At 51.6% G+C, this 26,546-nt stretch overlaps 1 protein-coding gene and 1 pseudogene across 3 annotated transcripts in view; one reads left to right on the plus strand and one right to left on the minus strand.

The window, feature by feature from the left end:
- Itpkb (inositol-trisphosphate 3-kinase B) overlaps positions 1–18,257 on the plus strand; it is a 99,870-nt gene extending 81,613 nt beyond the window's left edge. For all 3 annotated transcript variants that reach the window (XM_047520285.1, XM_047520288.1, XM_047520286.1), the window contains exons 3-8: positions 1,630–1,729; positions 3,078–3,291; positions 7,970–8,174; positions 11,426–11,527; positions 13,206–13,277; positions 14,944–18,257. In XM_047520285.1, the coding sequence (XP_047376241.1) occupies positions 1,630–1,729; positions 3,078–3,291; positions 7,970–8,174; positions 11,426–11,527; positions 13,206–13,277; positions 14,944–15,159 (909 nt within the window). In that variant the 3' untranslated portion in view covers positions 15,160–18,257. The remainder of the gene's footprint in view (positions 1–1,629; positions 1,730–3,077; positions 3,292–7,969; positions 8,175–11,425; positions 11,528–13,205; positions 13,278–14,943) is intronic.
- Positions 10,335–10,650, minus strand: LOC124961560 (cytochrome c, somatic-like; annotated as a pseudogene).
- Positions 18,258–26,546: the final 8,289 nt, after the last annotated feature.

Here is a 26,546-nt window from a genome sequence, read left to right on the forward strand (position 1 = left end):
TTGGAGACCAGGAAAAGAGAGTAACCCACCCTCCCTGCATCGTCTCCTTGTTCTTCCCAGCTCAGAGTCTTGTTTGTGGCTTTTGCTCTCTGGTTTGACTGGTCAGGTACCCACTTTCTCAGGACCTTGAAAGACTTATTACAGGGTCTCTCCCTCCCTTTTGAGCTGGAGAGTTTTGGGGGAAATTTGATCCACCACTATAGTCCCATCCTTATTAAAGTTATCATAAGAATGTTTCCCTCCTGTGGACATGTTTCCTTCTGGGAGGGGAAAAGTATTTTTTTTAAGTCAATTGATGAGATTAATTAATTGTTTTATTTTTTATTTGTTCTTTTTAGATATGCATGACAGTAGAGTGTATTTTGACATATTATACATGGAGTATAACTTATTTTAATTAGGATCCCATTCTTGTGGTTGTACACGATGTGGAGTTTCACTGGTCTTGTATTCATATATGAGCATAGTATTATTCATTCCATTGTCTGTCCTATTCCCATCACTTTTCCCTTCCCTTCAATCCCCTTTGCCTAATCCACAGAACTTCTATCCCCACCCCTTGTTGTGAGTCAGCATCTGCATATTAGAGAGAACATTCCACCTTTGGATTTGGGAGATTGGCTTCTGTCACTTAGTATGATAGTCTTCAGATCCGTCCATTGACCGGCTAAAGTTATAAAGTCATTCTTTTTTTATGGATGAGTAATATTCTATTGTGTATATATGCCACATTTTCTTTATCCATTTATCTGTTGAAGGGCACCTAGTTTGGGTCCAAGATGAGGTTAATTTAAATCCCAGTTTTCTCTCTCTCTTATGACTTGGAGGCTCAGGAGCAAATGGAAATAGTAATGACTGCCTGTATGCTTGTGGTCAAAACAAAATAAGATGCTCAATAAACTTTAGTTCTCCTTTTTGCCCAAAGGACCCCTCCCCCACTGATATGTCTGACCATTTGACTCAAGAAATGTCCTGAGAAGAAAGTATAGTGAAGAGGAGAGAGCTGTGGGCTTGCTCACCTCCGTGGACACTGAGGCCATGGGTGGGAGGTGCAGTCCCTTTAAAGTTCTTTTAAAGTCTTTCTTCAAACCACTTGCAGGCAAGAGCTACCTCTGTTGCTACCACATCTGCAAATAAAATGTGCAGTGCAGCATCACAGCTGGGTGACAGTGGATGGCTCTAATTGTTCTCAAAAGGGAGGTTTGCACTTGGCATGAGGGAGGGCGTTTTCCACAGTTCTGCTGTCTATTCATCCCAGAAGCCAGGTGGACCAGCTGTCTGTCTCTTGCTAGATGAGGAAACTGAGGGGGACCGTGAAGAAGGGGATGAACTGGGAAAGGGTCCAGAAAGGGGAGCACTGGATTTGGAACACTTTGCTTTCCTCCTTCCCCTGTCCCTGACCCTTGTCCCGGAGGTCCCCTGAGCATCTTGCTCAGCCTCTTTGTAAAATGGGACAATGCCACATGTGACTGCACCGCATAGATGACAGCAGGAAGGTGCTTGGAGCCCGCCAGGGGAATCTGTGGAAGTGGCACTCCTGGCCTTGTGGCCACAGGCAGTGAGTGACATGCTAACGGGAAGTCGTGACTGTCTTTCTAATGTAGAACTTTTTTGTTTGCTTGTTTCTAGAGCAAATCATGGAGAAAAATAAAAAATATGGTGCACTGGTCTCCCTTTGTCATGTCCTTCAAGAAGAAGTATCCCTGGATCCAGCTGGCGGGACACGCAGGTAGACACGGCTCTCCTGGACTTGTTCTGTGTGTGGGAAGCCACCTTGCAGATGTGGGAGGGGAGGGCCTGACCCTGAGGCTCCTGGGGATGAAAGTATCAGAACAGCTTCACTCCAGAAGACTTTCTAGTTTGCAGTTACAGCCACCGCTGTGAAAGATGTGGCTTTGACACTGCCTTGCAAATGAACGTGGACCACTGACCTCTAGAATCCATGCCACCCTGCTCCTCGCACCCTCCCCTCCTCTGTCCCTCTCTCTGTCTCTAACATCTTCCAAATCTCTTTCTTTCTCTCTCAATCTCTCTTCCATTTTTACTCAATAAAACAGATGAAGTCACCAATCTTTATAGCTGGTGCACCAATGGTTACCCTGGACAAAGAGGCAGCTAACCAATTCATTGAGCACCTATTGTTTGCTTGCACCCATGTGGATCAGGGTTTACCTCATTCATGGACGTATAGTCTCTGCCCCAAAAGAGTTGGAAGCTGGTAGAAGATGTGGACAGGGCACCTCACAACTACAGCTTGCCAGCACCTGGTGGAAGTGGCCAGGGAGTTTGACTGGAGTCCAAATGACCAGGTTCAAGTTCATACCCATCAGTGACAGGAGAAGGGGACATCTGGAACTAAAGTCTCCAGAATCATCTAGCCTTCTGGGGACCCCTCAGCATGCACTGGGTATTTTACTGACTGCCTGAGGATTTAGGGTTTATGGTCCTGCAGATTTTTTTTCAGGCTAGCACAGGGACTGACTTTTTTTTTTTTTTTTTTTTATGTCTCCCAACCACATTGGCCCAACAAAAGTCAGGCACAAGGATGGACACTTTTTTGTAAATACTTACCCAGAGGTGTGGCTTGGCAGGAACCCTGCCCAAGTTCCCCAGACCGTGGACCCCTGCTTTTCAGCTCACTCTGCCTCCCTTGTCCTGGCACTGGATCCTGTCTTCTCAGGGCTTTTCCTCTCCTGAGACTGGGAGACGCCTTCATGCTGGAGAAGCAGGTTGACCATGAGGGTGGGGACGCTAGTAATGATATCAGGAAATGAAGAGATCTCTCCTGCTAACCCTCCAGTGGTGAGCACTGGTAGCCTCTATCTTCAGATGAGGAGCTTGGGGTCAGGGGAGCTGGAGAGCCAGCCCAGGGTTGCATTTGGTGAGTGGGGGAACTGGACTTGACCCACTCCCCTTAAAGTGCTTGTCATGGAGACATGGGCATGTCTTCAGCCCCAGGCTTAACCAGCACTGCAGCATCCCAGGGAGACCCAGGTCCTGTGATGGAGGAGCTGTCCTGTGGGAGGAGGGTGCCTCTGTGGGCTACAGATGTGGGCCTCCTCTCATTTGCTCTGCAGGGAGTTTCAAGGAGGCTGCCAATGGCCGGATCCTAAAGAAGCACTGTGAGTCAGAGCAACGCTGCCTGGATCGACTGATGGCCGATGTGCTGAGGCCCTTTGTGCCTGCCTACCACGGGGACGTGGTGAAGGATGGGGAGCGCTACAACCAGATGGACGACCTGCTGGCTGACTTCGACTCTCCTTGTGTGATGGACTGCAAGATGGGCGTCAGGTGAGCCAGACTCCTTGCTATAGGAGTGTTTGCCCCAGTCACCACACCTGGCCATGCAGCAGATACCAGACAGCTTTTAGGCAGGCTAAAGGGGGGCGCTCGATCAACTGTAACCTACCCCACCCCAAAGTCAGCTCCCCTTACGTGTAGAAGGCACAGGGACCCTGGTTCTGTTGTGACAGCTCCTTCCCCACTCTGGCAAGCTGATCTGAAGCAGGTGCCAACAGCTGTAGGTGACAGGATGAGGCCCTGACTGGGTGCCAGATCCCCAGGGAGTGGCAGAAAAAGCTGCCCCTTGACAGGTGGGATGGCTCCTGGGTGGCGGGTGAGGGAGTACCAAGTAGGGAGGAGATGGTGACCTCCTGTTATTGCAAGCTGCAGGGGGTACAGGAATAGGAGGAAAGAGAACTGGGTGGCAAACATGTTGGTTTGCCAAAAAACAAAAACAAACTTTCGTCTACTGTGAGTGTGACTGGGGAGGGAGCCCAGGAGCTTTAGAAGTCTCCATTGTGGATCAGCCTACAAATGGCCCCAACCCTGAGTAGGGTGCTACAGGGGTCTGACCCTCCCACAGACTGGGAGGGGCATTGGACCTGTGGGCAGAATTGGCACCCCCTGCCCTCCAGGTTCCCGATGGCATGGCCCAGGCTCAGCCTGCCTTCTGTCCAGGGAGATAAACTGGGAGAGAACCCAGGCAGGAAGAGGAGACAGGAAAGGGGGCAGGAGGAGGCAGGGCAGAGAACAGAGCCGGAGGCCTGAGACCCAGGCAGCCCTGAGCCCCTAGTTTGGCAGCAGGGTTTCTTACTTCCTCTCAAACTTTGGCCATTCTATCCCAAGAGCCCCCACCCCCATGCAGCTCCTTTTTCCCTGGGACTGGTGCCACCTCCCTGAAGCTATCAGCCCACGAGGTGTCCAGCACCCTGTGCTCACCCTGGAGGGCCTGGCCCCTGGCTGCAGATGCCCATGCTGGGTGGCAGACACGGGCTCCTCCGTGCCCCTCCCAGGCACTGAGAAACAGAGTTCAGAGCTGAAGCCTGTGTCTGCTTTGAATAGTTTACTTCTTCTGTGAGGAGATTGAGAAAGAGGGGTGTGTGTGTGAGAGAGACGGAGGCCAGGAGAGAAGTAGGCCAAGCCAGCCAGGTTTCCTGTTCTTCCTCCTCACTTCTCTTGGGAGTTGTGTCCTAAAATCAGACCCTGCCAGCTGGCTGCCTGGTGCTCCCTTGCCTTTGCCTCCCCAGGGCAGGGACAGGGACATGGAGAAGTACAGGCCTCTTGGTTTGTTTCTACACTGTGCCCGGTCACCTCCTACCGCTATCCAAGGCCTTCATTATCTCGGCCCACTGGGAGCTGGGTGTGGGGAGCAGGCAAAATGTCCCTCCAGCTACCACGTGGCTGCTCTTCTTTCCCAGAATCTTATTTTGTCCCTGGAAGACCCCTCCCTGGCACACCAGGATGTGCTTTCTCAAGGGGAGGTGCAGCCTTTCCTTCCAACCCAAATAGCGGAGGGCTCAGCCTACCTGCAGGGAAGGGGCTTCAAGTTGCTTCATGAACACATGGAAAATATTCTGTTTAGTGTTCACTCAGATGCCCAAACAAGTGCACCCTGTGTCATAAACTTGGGGCTAGCTATTCCTGGAAGTCAGAGTCCTGGAGCTTCCTGCTGCAGCCAGACCCAGGACCAGGCTGTCCCATGGGCCTGTTTGCTCCCTGAAAGCCTGCGGGGCACAGGAGCTCCATCTCCCAGCCCAGGCTGCCCCCACCCCTGGACTCGTCAGTGTCGCTCCCATTGCACCCCAGGACTCTCGGGAGGGATGCATGAACCTAGAGAGACTAGGAAGCCCAGACTCATTAAATACCAGCCAGGCAAAGACCTGGGGTGGGTAAGAAAGGAGGAGGTGTGAGGGGAGAAGAGAGTCCTCCCCAGAACCAAGTCCACCCCAACTTCATCTACCCTGCACACAAATCCTAAAAGAGCCCTTTTGCATGCCCCGCCCTGTCCTCTGTCACATATCTCATTGTATCCCACAGCCTACCTGGAAGATGGGCCATGCTGTAGTTTAAGCAGGAGATTTCTGACACCCAGCCCTGGGTATCACCAGGGCCATCCTGTCGTGCCATGGCAGAATGCAGATGTGCCCCAGGGTGATCCAACTGCATCTTAAGACCGTGTCTGGAGCCTGGCACCTGCCATGTACCCAGCTTCCATAGGGTATCCTTAGTGCACTGGTCCAGTGGCCTGTGGCCTCCCAAACACTTTGGTCCAAAAATCTTGGCCTCAGAGTCTCTCCTAAGACCAGCACCCCTTGGTCACCCCTAGATTATGTCTCATCCTTCCCAGAGTAAGACTGGGGCCTGGGGCCACCTTAAACACTGGGCCTCGGAATATAAGGGACATATTACTGAAGTGGTGGGAAGGCCCATCAGCAAGCCCAGCTGTACCATGATGGGGTGGGGGGTGGCAGTGGGTGGGTGGTGCTAAGGAAGAGGCTATGCAGATGCTGGAAGTGTCTTAAATTAGGGGCTTTTTGGGCCCCCAGTTTCATGTGGATTTATGTTCAAACTGCTCTGGGGGCTGTTCTTGAACTTGTGGCTTCCCATGGAGAGTTGGCATAATCTTCCTGTCATCTGCACCAGGGGACAGAGGGGAAACTGGAACTGGGTTTCTAGCACTCTGCCCTTGAGAAGTTGTAGGTGGCTTTGGTCTGCCACCTGTCGGCTCCCCATAGGAGCTGCCTTCCTTCATTTAACTAGTCTTGGGTCACTTCCTCTCCCAGAGTCCAGTCATTGTGTGAGCAGGTCTCCGCTCCTCTGTATGAGATGGAGCTCTGATCTTCCCTCTGAGGTGGAGGCGAGTGTTGTGGTAGGGAGGCTAACCTTGCAGCATCTGAACCCATAGACCCACAGACCCTTCCAATTGACTGCCCTTGGGGATAGCTCCCCTCAGGCCCCTTCCTCTTCTGGGGGTAAGCAATTTGTACAGATGGAGCTGCAGGGACCCTTTTTGGAGAAAGGTCCATGTGAACAGGGATTTAACACTGAAGGCTACTTCCTGTTTAAAGAACTACTGAGAACCCTTTGCAGAAGTGTAGCCACCCACTTACTCTGCAGGTCTGTGCAGGGCCCTTAGGAGCATGGAGCCTTTGACCCAGCCTGGCTGCCCCTGTTCCAGCCACATAGTACCTACAGATCCACAGACAGCCTATTGTCATTGACCTGGCTCTACATGCAGTGTCGTGTGTGTGCATGTGTACAAGGATGTGTATATGTATGTGCATTCTTGCACATGCATACAAGTGCCCAACTCAAAGTTAATGACCTCCCCCATACAGTTTTCATCATCTCCTGGAAGGTTCTGAATGACCAGATCCAAGTTCATACCCAAAGATTTGGAGATTTTGTTTCCTTTATTTTCAGTGCAAGTAATAGTTGGTAAAGTGGTTTTGGAAACCTAGCATCTGTAGGATGTGGATTTTTGTTCATTCTGTTATGGGTTCCAAACCAGGAGTCTGGAGAACGTGTGGTGAGAAGTATTGGAACAAGGCTTGGGGGACAGACAGGAAGAGTGGGGGACTGGGAAGGAGGGGGCAGCCTCTAACGGCAGCTCCCACCCACGCAGGGCAAAGGGGAGACCACTTCCCCATCCTGCAACAGACACTGCTGATTTCAGCTTCCTTAGGGGCCTTGGGCAGCACTGAACCTGTTATGGAGGGACAAGAGAACTTTAAAAGGAGAGATTGGGAGGAATGAGTGAGTGACCCCCACTCTAGTTTGGAGTGGTGATGGAAGTTTGAGGATATGTTCTGGAGCAGGGAGTACATCCCCACAGCCCAAGATCAGTAATTCGGTCTTGGGCTACTCAAGGTCTGTGCTATCCCTGCCCTTGTTACCTCCATCAGTGGCCCTTGCCAGTTGATCCAGCATGCCCACCTGCTTGTATAGAGGGCAGGGCATGAAGCAATTTAGTGGGATGCATTTTCTCAGGCTTTCTGGGGTCAGGGATGCAGAGGGGGTCACCAGGCAGGTCTCTGGGACAAAGCAGAGTCTCAGAAGTTCTGATCTTTCCTCTGGAGTATGGGCTTCTCCAATCAGTACTCTGGCCCCTTCACAGGGCACTTCTGGCCTGTCCTGTGTGCTTAGAAGAGCCAGAGACATTTAAGGGCAGACTCAGCCTTCAGGCTGTCTTGGAATGGGGGAGTGGGGAGGACTGAATGAGTTCTCCAACCAACACAAGTTCTGACTTCTGAAGCCCTCACTTTATAGGAGTGTCCCAGGCAGCCAGGGGGCACACCAGGGGTCCTGAGTGGACCCTGCCATCAGTCACCACTCCCACCCGCACCCTTGCTGGAGGAGCAGGACAAGCCACCCAGCTGCTCTGCCTTCTTCCTCCTTTTTCTGCTGGGCCCTGTGGGGGTCTCCCTCAGAGCTCCTTGAACTTGCCAGGTCTTCAGGGTGGTCTGCATGGAGGTGCTCTGATCCAGCAAGCCTGCCTCTTTCTCCTCGGGTCAGCCCCAGTGGTACTTGGCTCATCCTGAATGATGAACATGCCTCATCTCAGGGGCTGCCAGACTGACCCTGGACAAGGCACAGGCTGCTCAGAGTCTTCACCCAGGCAGCTAGAGGGGTGGCAGGTGAGCTGTGGGCCAGGTCCCAGTCCTCATGTTACCTCACTTCCCACCAGGACGTACCTGGAAGAGGAGCTCACTAAAGCCCGGAAGAAGCCCAGCCTGCGCAAAGACATGTACCAGAAAATGATCGAGGTGGACCCCGAAGCCCCGACTGAGGAGGAGAAAGCCCAGCGGGCTGTGACCAAGCCGCGGTACATGCAGTGGAGGGAGACCATCAGCTCCACGGCCACCCTTGGCTTCAGGATCGAGGGCATCAAGGTGAGACCAGCAAGGTGTGGCCCAAGGCTGCCTGGGATGCTCAGTTCACAGTGGGATGATGGGGGACCCTCCAGCATCTGACTCAGGGCTCCTGACTGTCCTCAGGACCCTTCAGAGTCTGTGAGCTTAGACCAGGTCAGGCCCAAGATGCTGGCTTCAGCCCCAGGGACAGACATTTGTAGCTGTTGACCTACTCCTCAACCTGAGGTACAGGTGAGGTGGCCATGTAGGGAGTTCAGGCTTTGGAGCTGGGGTGGCTTTTAGCCCTCTCCAGCAGTCAGTCCTGTGAGGACTGTCCACTTAACCCAGTCCTGCCCAGCACTGAGAAGCCCCAAAAGGAGCCAGCTAGTGAGGTAGTAGTTCTGGAAGCTGGCTTGTTCACAGGAGGCAAGGAAGGGGCCCTTGGAAACCTCATTCTCCCTTCTTTCCTCTTCAGTATCCTGAGAAGTGTCTAGGAAGGCTCCCCCTGTCTCCAGCTCCTGCCCAGGTCCCTTGCTGTTAAATTTGCTAGAAAGACTCAGAGGGCACCTCCCCGCAGGAAACAGGGCTGAGAGGCACCCTCTCAGGGGTCTCAGGCAGCCCTCCAAAGCAGTCCCTACAGGGGCCTTGGCTCTCCCCTTCTCTGTCCAGTCTCAGTTCACTTGTCTCCAGAGTCCAACCACAGAGTAGGGTTGGGTGTCTTTGAGTCCCCACTCCCCCACTGAAGGGAGGGAAGCCTCCTGTCTGCCTCTTCAGATGACATTTACTTGTGAGTTTCTGCAGTCGCCAGTGTCTCACTTGCTGCCCACGGTGGCCTGTGGGAACCATTTTCACCTTCCCCCGGGACAGCTGCTTGGAGCTGGGACCTGAGAAATCTCCTTGCCCCTTCTTCGTCTCCTGAAACCAGCCTTCCCTCATGTGTGCAGCCTCCAACCCTCAGAGTGGAAGCAAATTACATTCTCTTTGTCCCCCTCCTCTTCTTCCTCCTCTTCACCTGGCTTCTCCCTCCACTTTATCTGTTGGAACAGTGCACCCCGCCACCGCCCAGCAGAATGTGCTCCTGGTCCCTGCATTGTCCATCTATAGGTTCATGCAAAGCCCATCTGCTGCTCTGGCTCAGAGCGGCTGACTGCACACTCTCACCTGCCTCCCTGGCCAGCAGAGGGCCCCATGGGGAAGACGCCTGCTGAGGTGCCTCCACCCAGGATTCCCTCCCCTGCACCTTGGGGACTCCCTGGGCCCCAGCCCCCTGTTCTTTTGGAGGTTGCCACTGTGAAGTTATAGCTATCTCCAGCCAGGGAGGGACAGTGTCAGGGCTCCTGTCAGAGCCCTCCTTTCTTGGGGTGGACCAGGGAGCAGAGGCAGGGAGATAAAATTAGATCTTGGCTTTCAGGAAACCTATATAGTAGTTCTCCCAGGCAGGCATTCCAAGACCCAAAGCGAATACCTGAAAGTGCATACTATACCAGACCCCATATGTACTATGTACATACACATCTGTGATAAAGTTTAGTTTACAAATTTTGCAGTGTGAGTTGCAACCGTAGAACTGGTACAAATTTCTTTTTCCTTCTTCACAACTTCAAGGGTAGATTTGTTTTTATCATATATTTTTTGAGAAATGTTAAATATTCTTTAATATTATACATAAACCACACTAAAATGTCTTTCCATAAGGAAAAGACAGCATTTTGGATATAGGGACTTCTAATTAAATTGACTTGGTCAATAAAAATATTTCTGGCTTTTGCTTTCTTATCAACCATTACCTTTAATAAGCTAATGAACACGAATTGAAACACATGTGAAGCATGCTTGGTTTTGAGAGAGTGATAGGATTTCCCCTATATTTAAACATATTCACATAATCAGTTATATAAACCTAAATATAAAACCAGTTTTGAGATGTCATTCACCATTTTTGTGAAATACTGAACATTACTAATTAAGTCCAACCATAACTTTAAAAAGGGGAAACAGTGATGGAATTTACTGAAATGGGAGTATAACCAGAATATTAAGGTAAATACAAGTCAGTTTTACTTCAGTTGGGACTGTCCAACAAAAATAATTTTGTCAGTCATTCCTGATCTGAATTCTGGTGTATCACATCAGTTAAATTATGGTGCACATAAAAAGCCATGAGACATTCCTGTTTGGTAATAAATAAGGCAGTGGCTATCACTCATTAGTAGCTTTTTTGGGGTAAGCTATTAAGTCTGCCCTTCCTCCCTTCTTCTTAATGCCAGCAAAGATCATTTTTGTTCCAGGGATGAACTTTTTGGGATTCTCCAAATACTCCCTCAGTGCATCCTCTCCCCAGGTGATGTCTTGTTCTCATTGGCATCCGTGTGAGAGAATCCCATAGCCTGACCTGTCTTCCTCCCAAACAGTCCACAGAGATTTGGCCCAGGCTGTGCTTGCCTCCCTTTTCCACAGTGTGGCACTGGGCACACTTTTGAACAAAAATCTTCTTGCCTTTCTGAACATCACCCATTTTTTGGTCCATTCTTTTGTCGCTAGCACAAAGAAGGTTCCTTCTCAGAAGCCGGACGTCCCACTCTCTTGGTGGATTGGTTCTTATTGGAGATCTTTGCAATCTCAGCAAAGAGGTCAATTTATTTCTGTTCTTATATCAAGAACTTTCACCTTTCACTTGTTGGAAGCACTTACAGATTCTCCTTGGCAAATCCAAATTTATGGCATCACTACTTTTGTGCTTTGGGACCAACATTAAGTAAAAGAAGGGTAACTCGAACACAAGCACTGTGATACAGCAATAGTCACTCTGATACCCAGATACCTGCCAAGTAACTAATGGGAGGGTAGCATATATAGTGGGGACCTTTGAGGGACAAGTCCAGGCCCCTGAGTAGAAAACAGTGCTGTTCCCCTCCCTCAATCCCTGCTGCTTGCACTCAGGACGGGTGTTCCAGGGGCACACGCTTCCATTCTTGACCCAGATGCCCCAGGCATTTCCAGCTATTTCCTAATGAGGTGTACTCTGCCTAGGATGCCAGTACCACATCTGTGTGCTCCTCAACTATGGCCCAGGTCAGGCTCCCCTTGGCCACGCTGTGTGATGATCACCCTGCTCCTGGTCACACCTGCCTTCTTATACCATACCTGCCTATTGGGCTGCCTCCCCTGGCCCTAGAGCATCTTGAGGGTCATAATTGGTCTTGCCTGCTCTATTGTTGTTGAGTGAATGTCCATCCATCTGTGGGCCCTCTGATGACTGCCTCCTGGTGGGGTGTCATTCTCCTTCTCAGAAAGAAGATGGCTCTGTGAACAGGGACTTTAAGAAGACCAAAACGAGGGAGCAGGTTACTGAGGCCTTCAGAGAATTCACTAAAGGAAATCATAACATCCTGGTGAGTCTGGGTTTCGGGATAACCATGACTGCTCTGGACATCCTTGTCCAGGCCTTGCCTGAGCCAGGCCATGACCACAGTGCCCATGCAGAAAACCCAGGCCCCAACTTCTGCTTGGAAGGTGAGGAGGAAGTGATGTAGCTATTCCCAACATTCATGGATGCACAGGGAAGCTCTGTGAACAGTCACTCATGTTGCCTTAGCCATCCACCTCACAGCTCTGGAGAATGTTTTCCATCCTCTTTAGAGAGCAACCATTGCTGAATTTCTTGCACATTTGCCATCCAGGTATTATACTAAGTGTTCATTAAATCCTCTTGGTAACCCTCTGGTGCAGGTGGACATTCTTGTCCCCATTTCACAGATAGGAAATTTGAGAGGTCAAAGACACAGAGCTAGGAAAGCACAAAGCTGGAATTCATACCCAAGTCTGCCTGACTCAGAAGCTAGGAAGGCACTGGGTCCCCTGCCCAGCACAGCCAGCAACCTGCTGGTCCCCGCACTGCCAATGCCTCTGGGCCTAGCCAGGCTTCTACTGCCTGTGAGGCTGAATGAGATTGGTAAGCTTAAAGATCACACTGCCCTCCCCAGCTGTCAGCTGGGGATGTGGATATACAAGCTTATGACAAAGTTATTCCTTTTATGATGGCTGCTGTGGCATTGAGCAGGCTGAGACAGATGCTTTGCCCACCAGGACGTGCTGACCCTCCAACTAAGTTGGGGTGTGTTGGGCCACTACCAAGCATAAGTGTCCTGTGACAGAGATCCAGGCAGGCTGGGGTGTGAGCCTGGAGCCCCTATGAGATGCACCTTCTGACAGGACCCAGGAGTTACAAAGGGAGGGGCTCCAGATAGCCTTTTCTCCAAGAAGATAGTATCAGCTGGGGCTGGGAAGTCTCCTTCCCTCCTTTTCCAGCTGGGGAGGCTCTCCTTGACCCCTTGAAAGCTCCCCGGCTGCAGGCATGGGGAATGCATTGGATTCCAGGCCCACTGGTTCCTGGGCCACGTGCTGGGGAGGATCTCAGCCCCTTAGCAATGCTGCCACCATGTACTTCCTAGCAGGGGACTCTAGTGAGCTGTGGCCAGCCCTGCCAGGCTATATCACTGCTGCCCCTATGGGCATGGAGCTTGTGCTACAAGCTTCCCTGGTGGCCCTGCAGCCCTGGTGGTGAGACCCACAGAGCTGGCACTTGGGAAGAACAGGGCACCCTGAAGCCAACACAGCACAACTGGAGTTTGTAGGGCTCTGGAGAGAGGCCACTGGCAGAGATGTTTGTGGCTCTCCCATGTACCCTGTCTTTAAAAATCAGGGCACTGCAGTTTGTGTTCAGGAAGACATCTTAGCCTCTGGTTCTTAGACTCCACCTCCACACTGCTGGTGTTTCAGGATCAGCTGGCCCCTCATGCAGGAGCCCCTCAAGGGTTCTCTGGGACCATCTCTCTTCTGTACCTACTGTTCATGTGACAGTGTGGGGTGGAAAAAGGTGGCACCCAGAGCCCACTTGGGTCTCCTTCTTGGCTCAGTTTCCTTGTTGATAGGTAAAGAGGTTGGAGTAAGTGATCAGGGTTCAGATCACTCCCACTTCTAATTCAGGAACTCTGAATGGGGCTAAAGGGATCTGAAAATCCATCCCCTTGCCTTCAGTGTGTAAAATTCTGGCCATCTTTCTGTTCCCAGATCGCCTACCGGGACCGATTGAAGGCCATTCGAGCCACCCTTGAAGTTTCTCCCTTCTTCAAGTGCCATGAGGTAGACGTTTGACTTTGTGCTCTTGGGCAGAGAGCTTGCATGCTAACAGACCCTCTAGTTCCAGAAGCCTGAGGGACATTCAGGATAGCTATAGCCAGAAGCAGGCCATTGAGGGTCAGCCCCCTCACTGCAGGAAGGAAGCACATCTCAGTGTGGCTGTGCTGGGCTCCCTGGTGACTGCAGAGGTTGTCCTGCCAAAGATTAGTTGCCATTGCTCCTTTCTTCTTTCTGTCCCTGCTCTGGAATCTGTTCCATTCTGGGCAGCTGCAGCAGGATGCCTGTTCCGCCACCCCAGGAGTCTCAGAGCAGAAGCATTCTGAGGTGCTTTCCTCAGATCTTCAGAGAAGACCCCAACAAGAGCAGGCAGGTCTTCAGGTGCCACTCAGAGCTGGTCTGGAGCTTTCCACCTGCTCCCACCTGTACAGATGTTGCTCTGCAGGGACAGCAGATAGCAGGCTGGGAACTGAGTCACCTGGGAGAGGCTCTGCAAGTCATTGGAGGTTCCCTGAAGGGGTCAATCCTGACATGGGAGTCCAGGACTCCCAACCCCATGCATGTGCTTACACGACACAGTACACACACACACATAGAGCTACAGCCCTCAGCTCAGCACTTCCTGAAGCGGTTAATGTGGTAGCTGGGTGGGTTCAAAGCAGGACCCCAAGGCTCCCTGAAGGCTTGTAGCTCTTTCAGGAACACAGTCCCTTGAGAAGTCTTGTATGGAGGGATCCTTAGCCTGAGCCCTACCCATAGAAAAGGCTGGCGATCCACAGAGGGAAATTGGAGACAGGGGGTCCTGGGGCATCTGGCAGGAGGACCATCCCCAAAGGGCAGAGAACCTTCCTGCACCTTCATGCAAACCCTATCACTGGCCCTTCCCAGGCAGAGACCACAGGCCTTGCCCTTGGATTGCATTTCCCACTCACCTCTCCACTGGGTACACCTATCCCCCTATGTTGATGGCCTTGACAGGGTGCCTAGACAAGGGATGGGGTACTGAGGGGGTCCCCAGAGGGTAAAGCCTAGAAGGACTTCAGGCACAGAGACACCTTGACCTCCCTACCCTGGGTGGAAGGATCTCAGTATTCCCACACAAATGCTCTAACCTTGCCCAGAAGGTCTCTGTTGTCCCTGAAGAGACTCCATGGTTGGGCCAGGCTGAGGAGGCCTTGGTGGGCCAGACTCTGCAGGGGGCTGTGCTGCTGGGGTAGGTGGGTATACATGAGCAAATGTCCTTCCTTGGTCCCTATGGGTAGAGTGTGGAATCTCCTTGGCACCTTCCCTTTCACGAGAATAGTCACCCATCCTTCATCACATGGGGGTGTCAAGATTGGGGGTGCAGAGCATGGCCCCCAGGTCTAGTTATGGCCTAGAAATAGTGGGAAGAGTGTAGGCCAAAGTTGGCAGTGGAGAAGGGTTGTCTGCCATCCCAGACTTCCCCGTGCCACTGCCCATGTGGAAGGCTCGTCACCATTCCCAGAATCTGATGTCTCCTGCCCCCAGCATAGCCACTCTTAGGCCAGCCCCTCTGCCCTGCTGAGAAAAAGGGAAAGAATTTCTGGCCCATACCCCTCTTAGCTCCATGCAGGCCACAGGCCTTTCCTAGGCCCCTCAGACTCCAGGGTATGCAACCCGGTCCCCATCCTCACTGTCTGTTCTCCTCCAGGTCATTGGCAGCTCTCTTCTCTTCATCCATGACAAGAAAGAACAGGCCAAGGTGTGGATGATTGACTTTGGGAAAACCACGCCCCTGCCCGAGGGCCAGACCCTGAAGCATGACATCCCCTGGCAGGAAGGGAACCGGGAGGATGGCTACCTCTCGGGTCTGAACAACCTCATTGACATCCTGACAGAAATGTCCCAGGGCTCCCCGCTCGCCTGAGGCTCCCACCTCATCCCTGCCACCTCTGCCTCCTCTCCTCCCCTTCGCTTCCCTTCTCCTTCTTAATTGTTCCTCCAGTTCTTCCTGGGGTCAAGCCCCAGAACTGTCCCTCCTGAACTGCACTACAAGACACTTTGTAGAAGAGGAGATAAGATGAGAGTTTCCAGTTCTTTCCCTAACTTAAGGGCTTGGAGGTGGTGTTTCCACTTCTCTTTGTAAATAGAATCACCTTCTAGAAGGAAATCACCCAAACCTAGGCTCAGCTTTCTGTACAAATCAGTTGGGTTTAGAGCTTGGGTGGCCCCGGGATCCCTGGCTGCCAAGGGGACCCTAGGAGATGAGCCTGCCTGTGTGGGTGGCCTCCAAAAGCGCCGGAGGGCTACCTATGGGAGCCTTCTGCCCCCTGGTGGCCACTGTCAGCGCTGCTGCCAAGCACATCTATCTCTGCCTCCCACCCAGAGCCCAGCAGCCCAGCCAGGTTCCTGGCTTCCTGGTAGTTGGGACACAATAACCTCTGGGGAACTTCGTATTGTTTGTGAGCACAGTTCCTTCCTACGAGCAGCTCCAGAGGCTTCCAGAGTTGCCGTGGTGGCCTTTCTAGGGCTACCAAATCCCAACCCCCATCCTGCTGATACTGAAACCCTCCAGCTTTGGGCCAGACACTGCTGGGAACCAGAAGGAGGCTGTGTTCTCTGTCCTAAGCCTTCCCAGAAGGGGGCAGGCAGGAGCTGCATTCTTCTATCTGAAATTGCCACCCATGAATTCAGAGGGCACATTCTGCCAAGTTGAGTTTCTAGGGATGCCACTCTGATCACCCCAGAGCCACTGCTCAGTGGCCTCACTGCCCAGCTATGACAAGGTCTAGGTGGCTCGGTGGGAGAAGTCAAGGTATAGACAGCCCCTTGAAGTCGGGCATGAACCCTTGAGGGTCTCTGGGACCCTGGCCCCATTCAGGGGAGGAAGCTTGTCTCTTGTTCCCTCATGTCCCTGGTGTTAGTTGGTCAACCCTGTTGGCATACACAGGCCCCTTTCATGGGGAGGGAGTCCCTAACAGTTACAAGGGCTGGGAGATTCAGGGCAGCACCAAGCCAGAAGGAAAGAGGATTGGCTTACTGCCATCATTTCTAAATTTCCCCTGCAATAAGACTCATAGCCTGAAGGGCTTAGACCTCTTTCCCCATGTAGTGTGGATGCTTCCAGGAACATGATGGGTACCTGGGGGTGTCCCAGGCCCCTCTTCCTGAAGTGCCTGTGCTCTGTGAAGACTCATGGAGAACCATTCTAAAGCCTCATTTTAACTGTAAAAGCAGGGAAGTCTGTTTTACTGAGGAGAATGTACAGTTTATATGACTTTTTAAGGACAAAACTCTTGGCTCTGTTACCATGTGGAGCTGTGCCTCGGGGTCCCTGGGACTTGCCATCCCCTACTTTGCAGAGTGCAGAGTCAGAGGAGCCCTACTGGGTACCAGACCACTTGGGGGACACTGAGGGAAATAGTGTGGACCAAGGAGTGCTCCAGGGGTGGGCTGCCTGGGCTGCCCAGCCTGCCACCTCAGGGTCTCTGGGGGGACTGCTGACCTGGCCACGGGACATGTATGTTTCCCCTTCCATGCTGGGTGGGTGAGTGAGTGACAGTTGGCAGGGGGTGGAGGGCGGGACACATGAGAAGGTATAAGTACAGATTTTAAAAAAGGAAATCACTTAAACTTCCTGGCTCTTGTTCAAAACGGTGGTGAGCTCCTACGTGGGCTGACTTGCTAAAGGTCACACCCCCGCCCCGGCTGAGCCTAAACCCTGTGACAGCACGTGATCTGGAAGGCAGGCGGCATGGGGGTGGCTTTGAGTGCCACATTAAGCTCTGGAATACCCAAGCTGCAGTCACTTACAGGTTAGAAGGGACCCTGGTGGTACTGGCTTCAGATCCGTAGGGAATGGGACCTTGTTAATTCAAACACAAAGATTCCATAGCTGTGGACTGCCCCAAGCTTACCTTCATTCTATCTATGAAAAACATTTGCTAAAGCAAATTAATGATATGAACAAAAATTATAGGGACCAGTTTAATCTATGTAAGTGAACAAAACTTCCCAAGCACTTTAAAAAGGCACCAACTGTTTGCAAACAACATGATAATAGGCAAACGACATTCATTCACCCGTGGAACCTCTATGGCAATATTTTGCTTTGGGTTATATGTGTGTGTGTGTGTGTGTGTGTGTGTGTGTGTGCGCGCGCGCGTGAAAGTGGTATAAGAAGGCATCTTTCTAGGGTCTTTCTATTACCTAGGTTGTTTTGTCTTTTTTGGGTTTTGTACTTACCATTCTAGCTCCCACACCTGCAGTCTCTCAAGCCATTCTCCCACTCCCTTGCTATCTGGTCTTTCCCCCTCTTCTGGGTGGAATAGATAGATCCTGGAATAGAATTTCCCAGAACTTATTTCCTGGAGGTCCAAAAGACCCAGCCCTAGTCCTGGCAGGGACTCCTTAGGTCCTGGTCACGCAGGTGCCAGGAGGTGTCGCATGGGTGAGAGGGTGCTAAGCCCTCCTACTCCGTCCTTGTGAGCACCAGGGGTTCTTGGCAGTGAGCACTGCTCGGCACACTTGGAAGGTCTCCTCAACTGTTCTCCCCAGACTCACCTCTAGTGTCCTGTAAGAAGTTTTTAAGTTATATTTATTTTGTTGGTTTTATTTTTAAAATTGCACAGAACACTAAGACTGAAAGGCTGAACTCTGTTTTACCCTTAAAGCTTTGCCTTCTTTCTGAACTTCCTTTCCCACTTGGTGGGAAGAGCCCAGAAGCAGCTCTGCCCCTGCCCCGCCCCCCAAGATGGACAATTCCCGCCTTTAGCTGTATTTAGCTTTGAGTTGCATCTGGTCAACCTGTATGTATGGAGCCGGGCCCCTTGCTCTAGAGTGTTCATCCCGCCAGTGCCTTTCTTCTGGAGGAGAGGACTCCTCTGCCCTGTCCAGACAGGTGCCCCTCCTCTGTACCCTGTCCCCGTAGATCTTGGGGAAAATGGAACTGTTACAAGCCCCTGCACAGTGCCTGTCAAACAGACTGCAGACGCTCTCTACCTTCCTGAATAAAGACTTTGGAGACCAGTGCCGCCTGGGTGTCATCCTTCCTTGCATTCCAGATGCCCTTGTGTCACCATGACTGAGGATGGGCTTGGGGGTCTTTGGAACCTGGAGGAACCACATGGGGGCTATGATGATCCCCAGAAAGAGGCATTAGATTGGGTAATATTTTAATCTGCAAAGAATTTAAAGCGCTTTCCTACCTTGACCATAACACCTTTAAGTAGTAGCCTAGGTATGTCAATCAGCAATGAAGAAGTGTCCCCCTCCCCCACAGCTGGAGGGTCTCCCACATGGCTGAGGCTTGTGGAGCTTTACTCTGTGCTGGGCACAGGCTGGATGATCACATTTGCGTTTCCATTTTATGTAGCTCATCTCTGTGAACAAGTCTCCATTGTACAGAGGGAGACCTTGAGGCTCAGGTGAATCAATTTCACCTGGGTAACCTACAGTGTGCCTGGATTCAAAACCATTTTGCTGTCCTCCTTGCTCAGGGAGTGTCCAAAGGGCAGAGGCCTTGATTTCCCTGTGTCCAGAGTCCCAGGCACCAAGCACCTGACAGCACTTCATAGCAGCCTGGTGGTAAACTAATGGCTGTGTCGGTTGGGGAGGACCCTCAAGAGCAAAAGCCTGTGGCACACATCAGGGATTAGTGTCATCTACCACTCACCTCCCTTCAGGCTTCTCTGCAGCACTGGATTGTTGGGGCTTTTGCAGAACTCAGAATTCTTTGTCCGGGGCCTGGGGTATATCCTTTCTTCATTGCCATGAGAAGTTTAAGATGGAATTACAGAAAGTGAAAGTCTCAGAACCTTGGCTCGTTCTGCACTTGGCCTGGGGCATGATGCCCGGGGTTAGCTTGTGGAAACTATGCTCACTTCATATGCACGTGGCTTCCCGAGGACTGTACTCCTCCATCCACAGCAGTGAGCTGTGTGGTTCCCAACCCATCTTCACACAGGTGCAACTTGACAGTACCTCAAATCCTTCCCACCCTGCACCTGCATTGCTTCCTGCCCTAAGGTTTCCCTGTGGTGTGGTCAGACCTGAGCCTACATAACCTTAAAATTTAGAGGGGCTTGTCCTCCCTGGTACAAACCTTTCACCAATGAGAGACAAGAATAGGAGAAAGATTTTTTTTTCCTCTTTCACCTCAAACCCAACTGATGCCTGCATTCTGATTGCTTCTCAGACAACAGTTCCATGGATCAAGCAACCAGCTTGGCCCCTCCCTCGATCATTATCCCTACACTGGGGCACCTCTGTCCCAGTCCCTGTCCCTGGGTCACTCTAGGAAAGACTCCATCTCAGGTGTGACTTACTGGTGAATCAGAGGTAGGATCTTTCAAGTGTAGACTCCAAGCTGGCTTCTTGAGAAGATCTCTGAGCCCCTGGGCTAGCCTATCCCCAGCCACAGCAGGACCACCCCAGCCCTCTCCACGCTGTCCTGCCTTCCATGTCACTCAGGACTGGTCTGTCCCCTCCATGTCATGCTGCCTGAGGACACAGACTGGAGCTGTTAGCTCTGTTTCTTCAGTGTCTGCCAGTAAATGTTGGTTGACTAAAGTGCCTCTGACTGTCCTGGTGGCCACAGCAGTTGGGTCACCAGAGAAGAAGAACAGCTCACAGTGGGAGTGGACACTCCTTGACCTCTCACTTCCCCTCCCCAGGGAGCTCTTCCAGCACCCTCTTGGCCATCTGCTGTTAGTGTCCCACTCTAGACCTTGTCATCACCAAAAATCTATCTATGGATTGACATTCAGCAAATACTTTCTGGTATGCATGAATGTCACTTTCCTACTCATGGACCCTGTCCCATGGGGCACCCCGGGGTTTTATGATCAGCCCGAACCCACGTGCAGCCCCTGAAGTCAATCAATATGATCCACCTGTATCTGCCCAGGGCTCCCTGCTTAGCCTCCTAGTGCCCAGGCTGTGGGTGACAGGGACTCTGCTCTAACCCTCATTCCCCCAGAGTCTCGGCCCACTCCACCTTTTCTTCCTAGAATGTCAGCTGCCCACTACATGGAGTCCCTGCTGGTGCTATAATTAGGGGTCCAAGGAATATCCAGAACATCTCACTCTCCACATCCCCTCAACCTGTAACCTGAGCATCTGGACCCACGTGTGCCCTAGAGGTTCTGACCATGAATAAGGACCAGCCCCCATCATGGGGGAGAGTCCTAGATGGCCCAGCTATGCACGAGGTACATGCCCCAGCATGGAGCTGTTGTCCTCCTGGCTCAGAGAAGGGAATATCAGGCCTTTCTGGTTGTGAGTCAATGACCAAAGCAGTCCACTGAAAAGTTCCACCTGCTCCTGGCCAAGGGGAGTCGCCATGAGACCCAAATGGTGCTCAGGAGCCCACCACCCACAGGCACCCTCCACATCCCAGGGTGGATCCAGGTGGAGCATGTGACAAAGAGTCTGACCTTGGCCCCCTTGCTAGAGGGGAGCTGCCTCTCTCCTTTGTCCATCCTCACTTGTGTCTTCGGGAGAGTCGAAGTGTGCACAGCAGGTCTTCACTCCTTAGGCCAGGAGGGATGGGTGTGTTCTGCTGGCTGCAGGTAGACGCAACGCAAAGACACAGCTGGGAACAGAGGAGCCACAGATGGCTCTGGGCACCCACTGGACTCCCCACAAGATGAAGTGCAGCCGAAACTCTTGTACCCCATGCTACCAAGCAGCTTCCTCCTGCTCCATCTCCCCCTGGTAAGTCTGCCCATAGGTTGGAGTCTGGGGTGGCCACACTGCCTCTCCAGTAGCCACGGGACCGTTGGCACAGGGGCGGGTTAATGGTCAGGAAGGAGAAGGCAGCAGCACTGACGATGTGGCTGAGACTGTGGGGCAGCACGCCCACAGCTGAGTTGCCTCAGCTCGCCATGTCTTGTAAACTGAGTTTGGTCAGGACCCTTCCCAGCCCAGTCCCTGGTCACTGCTCCACTCTGCCCCTTGATGTCCCTTGACTGAGGGCCTCACCCCCTTGCCCCATTGGACAGGAAGCTGGGATCACATGGGACTGCCCCACAATTCTGCAGGTCTAAAAAGAGGGAGAGAAGCTGAAAATAAGGACAATCTGGGGGCTGCACCGTGGATGAACTGGAGAGTGCTCTGCAGCCTTGGTGTCAGGACACTGTCTCCAACCAGGGGCCACAGAAAACACTCCTTGAACCACTTGGAGTGTCAGCAATTAAGGAAAGGCCCCAGGAGACCAGGGTACTTCTAAGTAGCTGTGGGCCCCGTCAGTCCTGTGACCTCTTCTCCCCACCTCCGTAACGACCCCACCATCATTGAGGGTCTTCACTGAAGTCTAAGTAGTTGCTTGACTTATCCCAATGTTTCTTCACCTCTTAGGGTCAAGACCCCTTAAATAATTTAGAGGAAGCTGTGAGCCTTCTCCCCAGAAAAACTCCCATATGCATATACACAAACAATATCATATACAAACTGATGCCCCTAAAGCCCACTGGCAATTCCCCAGATGGTGTATGGGCCCCAGCTTAAGAATCCTTGGCCTGTAGCGTTTTCCAAGAATATATATGGACAAGGCCTGCTCCCTGCACTGCATGGGCATTTCTACGCATCACAGACCTACCTGGCCCTTGCCCCCTTCTTTCCACTCCCTCAACCATCCAGCCTTCTGAACAGGTCTTGCCTGGAAATATGGCCCACCTGATCTTATAAATAAAGTTTTATTGGAAACAACCATGCCACTACTTTCTGCATTGTCTATGACCATTTTTACACCATAACCAGAGTCAAGCTGAGCAGTTGCCACAGAGACTGCATGGAGGAAAAGCCTAAGATATTTAGTGTCTGGCTCTTTAAAGAAAATGTTTGCCAACTGCTGCCTGAGAATAATGGTAACCAGCTATTAAGAATCACTATGTGTCAGGCAACATAACAGCCAATTTAAGGCAGAGTAGTTTAATGCTCTTAAAAACTCTGAGATGAACAGTCCAGGGAGTCTCCTGAGCAGCAGGGTTTGTCCTGGCATCTGGCTTTCATGGGATTGCTGGGACAACCCACTGGTTAGCCGTGTATCCTGTTTTGGGGGACGAAACACACAACCAGTCCTTGGAGTGGGAGGCTGAGCTGCGGGGCCCAAAATTTGGCCCTAGCCCCTGAAGGTTGATAGGTGGGGCCTGTTCTCCAGCAGGCCTGGGGGAGTGGGGTGGGGACTCTGGATCTCTCTAATGAAGCACCGTTTGTTCTGGGCTCTGAGCGACCCTTCAGGGAAGCACAGACTTGGTCCTATGACACCCAACCCTCTGTTCCCCCAACACACTGATTATGCAGAACAAAGTTTACTTGCCAGTTCACAGGCTGGCTCACATGCCCTCCCACAGAAAGAGAGAAGACACATCCTAGTTCCTGCGAGTGCCAAGAAACAGTGTGTGTCATTTTTCTAAATTTTTTTTTTCACGGTGACAGCTGTGGCCCTGCTTCTGGCATTTAGTGCACCATGCACAGGCCTGAGGTGGCACATTCAACAGAGAAGTGAGAAAGGGAATGGGAAAACAAGGAGAGAAAAGATCCATTTCATGCTTCAGCAAGATCTGAGGGTTTGCAGTTAGTTTTTTAAAACAAGAAAACAGGGCTGGGGGAGTAGCCCAGTGGTAGAGCACTTGCCTAGCATGCAGGGAGCCTAGATTACATCTCCGGCACCTCGTGCGCGCACGCGCGCGCGCACACACACACACAAAATAACTAGTTTATATGATAATGACAAAATAATATAAAAGAGAACCAAAGCACCTTCCCTGAGTAGGCGCCTGTCTCAGTCTGCTTGGGCCTTAACAAAATACCACATGCTTTGTGGCTTAACTGAAATTTGTTTTCTCCCAGTTCTGAAGGCTGGCAGGTCCAACGTGAAGGTCCAGCTGGGTCCAGTTGTGGCCAGGACACTCTTCCGCCTACAGCAAGCCAGCCAGCTTTTCACCGTCCTCACATAGCAGACAGGGCTCTGACATCTCTTCCTCTACTTAAAAGGGGCCAGCCTTCTGGGAATAAGGCCCTGGCCTCATGATCTCCCATATGGTGGTGTGGGGTGGGGTAGGGGGTGGGAGGTAAGGGCTTCATTATGAATTTGGAGAGACCACAAACATTAATTGGGTAACAGCGCGGTGTTGTTAAGTAACATGTGTTTCCACCTTCCTTTCTGTACCTTTCCAAACTTGTGAATGAGTAAGGGCAGTTTGGGAGTGGGGGCAGGGAAGAAGACATGCCCTGTTAATTTCTGTGGTTTTTCAATGTGGCAACACGTGTTTGGCTTAGTTTAAAAATAGTTTCTGCAAATTATGGACAGACAGTATCTTGCTGCCACCGCGTACTGTCGGCAGCAGCCCTGCTTTATTTCAATGGGGAAAAAAATGCCCAATTTTAGTCACGCTTTCAGAGAACGACGTGCTGGAGTGACTTCAAGACCGCCACCTATGGAGACTACGGCACCAGCGGAGCTCCGCCTGGCGAGGCTGCCCTCTTGTGGACGACCGGGCACATTACAAGGTACCCAGGGCAGAGAGAGGTGGGCTGGGGAGTGCATTGAAGTCACAAAAGGTCTGGAAGTCACTTTGTTCACTGAGTCTCCTCTTCTGGGCCCCAGGAGAGCAAGATAGATTCCAGTATTTCATGGCTTTTCCCAACCTGTCTACATCTATGGCCTGACACAGATGCAGTGATCTTGGCAAAAAAGAATCGCCACCAATGGGCAGGGTGGGAAGCACTGCACATACATTTCTAATTTCATCCTTAAAACAACCAGTTGAGGGAGGGACTATTAGTGTTGTTATAATATAATTATAAATTATTTTTGTGTTGTTAAAAATTAAGAAACTGACGACCAAGGTCACACAGTTAGTAAATACCAGAGCCAGGATGAACCCAGGCTTGAGGCTTGGCACAGAAGTGGCCAGGTAAGCAGGCTGTGCAAGGTATGTGAAGGGTGTCATGGTGGGAAAAGCCTGAGGCTCCATGGGGCACAGAGGACCCAGGACAGGGACAAGAAGGTCACTAGGAGAACCTTTGTAGATTAGGTGCCATCAAGATTGGATTAGTGGCTAGGTGTGAATCATCCAGAGAATTGAAGGGTGGAGGGAGCATAATATGAAAAACCACAGTGACACATGGGAGGACACTACATTTGGAGTTGCTCCCCGGGGTTGGAGCAGAGGGTCTCTGTGGTGCTGACACAGTGGTCAGGGCCAGGTCACAGGCCTAGGGAACCAGGGTGAAGCATGTGGTTTCCTGAGCCTGGGTCACCTAGGAACCATGCTGAGGGCCTGTGCTGGAGACTGACCAGATAATCACACAGGGTGTGATAAAAGGGTGACCTGAGTCCCCAGGGAAGTGAGAACATTATTTAGGAAACTGACTGAAGGGTCAAGAAGCAGAGGAGTGCAAGAGGCAGCGGGTGGGGGACCAGCTGTGGCCCGAGAACTGGATAGGTTGTTACTTAAAGGTGAAGGGCCAGGTTCATGGGTGGGAACTTTGTTGGACCCCATAAAACAGAAATAGAGGTTTTCCTCACCTATAAGTGTCCTATAAGTATCCAGGAAATTTTTCCCAGGTCCTCCAAGCTGCTGAGACTGGGGGAGGGGGGCGTCTCTGCCTCCCTGGCTGCAAGAGACGGATATTCTGATTCACAGGCCTGGCTCCCACGGGCTTGGCCCACCAAATACCAGCATCCCTGAGGAACAGCCCTTGTGATTTCAGGATCTGTTCAGACTCTTGCTTCCAAGGCCTGCATGTCTGCAGGAGGCTGGGACTCAGGGCTGGGTCAGCCTGGATGGCAGTAGAGGGTGACACTCAGCCTCACTCTTGGGGTCTGACAGAAGCTTAGAGGACTAGTGGAAATGAAGCACACTGTTGCTGATGCTCAAGGGCTAAGGGCAGGGGACTGTGTTCCCGTGTCTCCTCCCTCATTGCTGAGAATGGTTCTCCATGCCTCCTGGGAGCCTTGTAAGTGACCCTACATGACCTCTCCTTGCGCTCTTTGTGTCCACATCTGCTCCTACCCCAGATAAACAGCCCAGGAGCTGGGGGAGGGGCAGGTAACCTGAAGAGCATGCATGTTGCCTATCTTCGCACCCTACCTGCTGGAGCTGGGGGCAGGGGTGGGATGAGAAAAATGAGTACCCCAACCTGAGAGACGTGGGATCCCAGAGAATGGAGGAACACCTTGGCTATTGCCAGCTGGAATGCTGCTTACCAGAGGCCTCACAGATGTCCTTTGTACCTCTGGGAGAAAGCAATAGAACAGGCCTGGTGGTGAGGGCTCTCGGGGCCACCTGGAGAGCAGTCAGCCCTGCCCAATTCTATAAGAAACCCCCAGACGGAGAAGAAAAGAACAAGCGTAAAGGAGAGAGTGAACAGGAGAGTCCCGAATGAGGATGCTGGGGGACTATCTGACCAGACATCAGACTAAAATCAGGAGCATCTCAGAGGCATGCCAGCTCAGAGGGTGAGGAGCCCAAGGACTACAGAGACCAGTTACTTCTCACATGAGGTCAGTGGGACCCATGGAGTCTGAGAAAGGGACCCTACCTCCCACCCAAAAGGACACCCTGCCCTTAGTCTCAACTGAGGGGGGTGGAGGTAAAGGAAAAACAATTCTGCACGTGACAAGGTTTTCAACCTGAAGTGACAATTAAAAGGGAAAAAAAAGACTCTGATTTTAATTGAGTTTATTTGGAAATTACTGAATTAGCTTTTCTATATTAGACATAGTGGGGATCATGGATAGAAAATAAATCCCTTCTTGGGACAATAGTTAAATTAGCTTTCTTTTTTCACATGTGACTTTGGGATTTAAAATCCATACCCCACACATCATTCTATTGGTTCCATGGTGCTTCCTGCTTGGTCCTAGGGAATCTTGGATTTTTTGAGTGAACTTGCAGTAGGGGTCAAGGGGTGTCCCAGGTGTGTAGAGGTGTGGAGGGAGGAAGAGAAGAGGTGGTAACTGGGTCATTCATGCCACCCACTAAGTGTAGACCCTGACAAATGTCCTGGACATCCCAGCTCCTGACCTCCACCATCCTCCTCATACCCACATACTACTCCAACTCAGTGAACTTCTAAGTTCAGCTGAAGCCTTTCGGGAGGGGATTGACATTTACTTCTTACTTCAACAAAAGACTGGAGCCTGCCTAAAGTCAGTAACAGTGGGCTCTAAGTAGATTTACCTCCTGCTTGAAGGTGTCTGCAGACTGTAAGATAGTGGGGAGTCAAGCTACCATTGCTACCATTGCCAGCTGGGATGGGCCAGGCTGGAAAGGGGCCACAGAGGTCCCAAGCTCCCTGCTGCAG

This window comes from Sciurus carolinensis, chromosome 12 (genome assembly GCF_902686445.1).
Source record: "Sciurus carolinensis chromosome 12, mSciCar1.2, whole genome shotgun sequence".
NCBI classification, from domain to species: domain Eukaryota; kingdom Metazoa; phylum Chordata; class Mammalia; order Rodentia; family Sciuridae; genus Sciurus; species Sciurus carolinensis.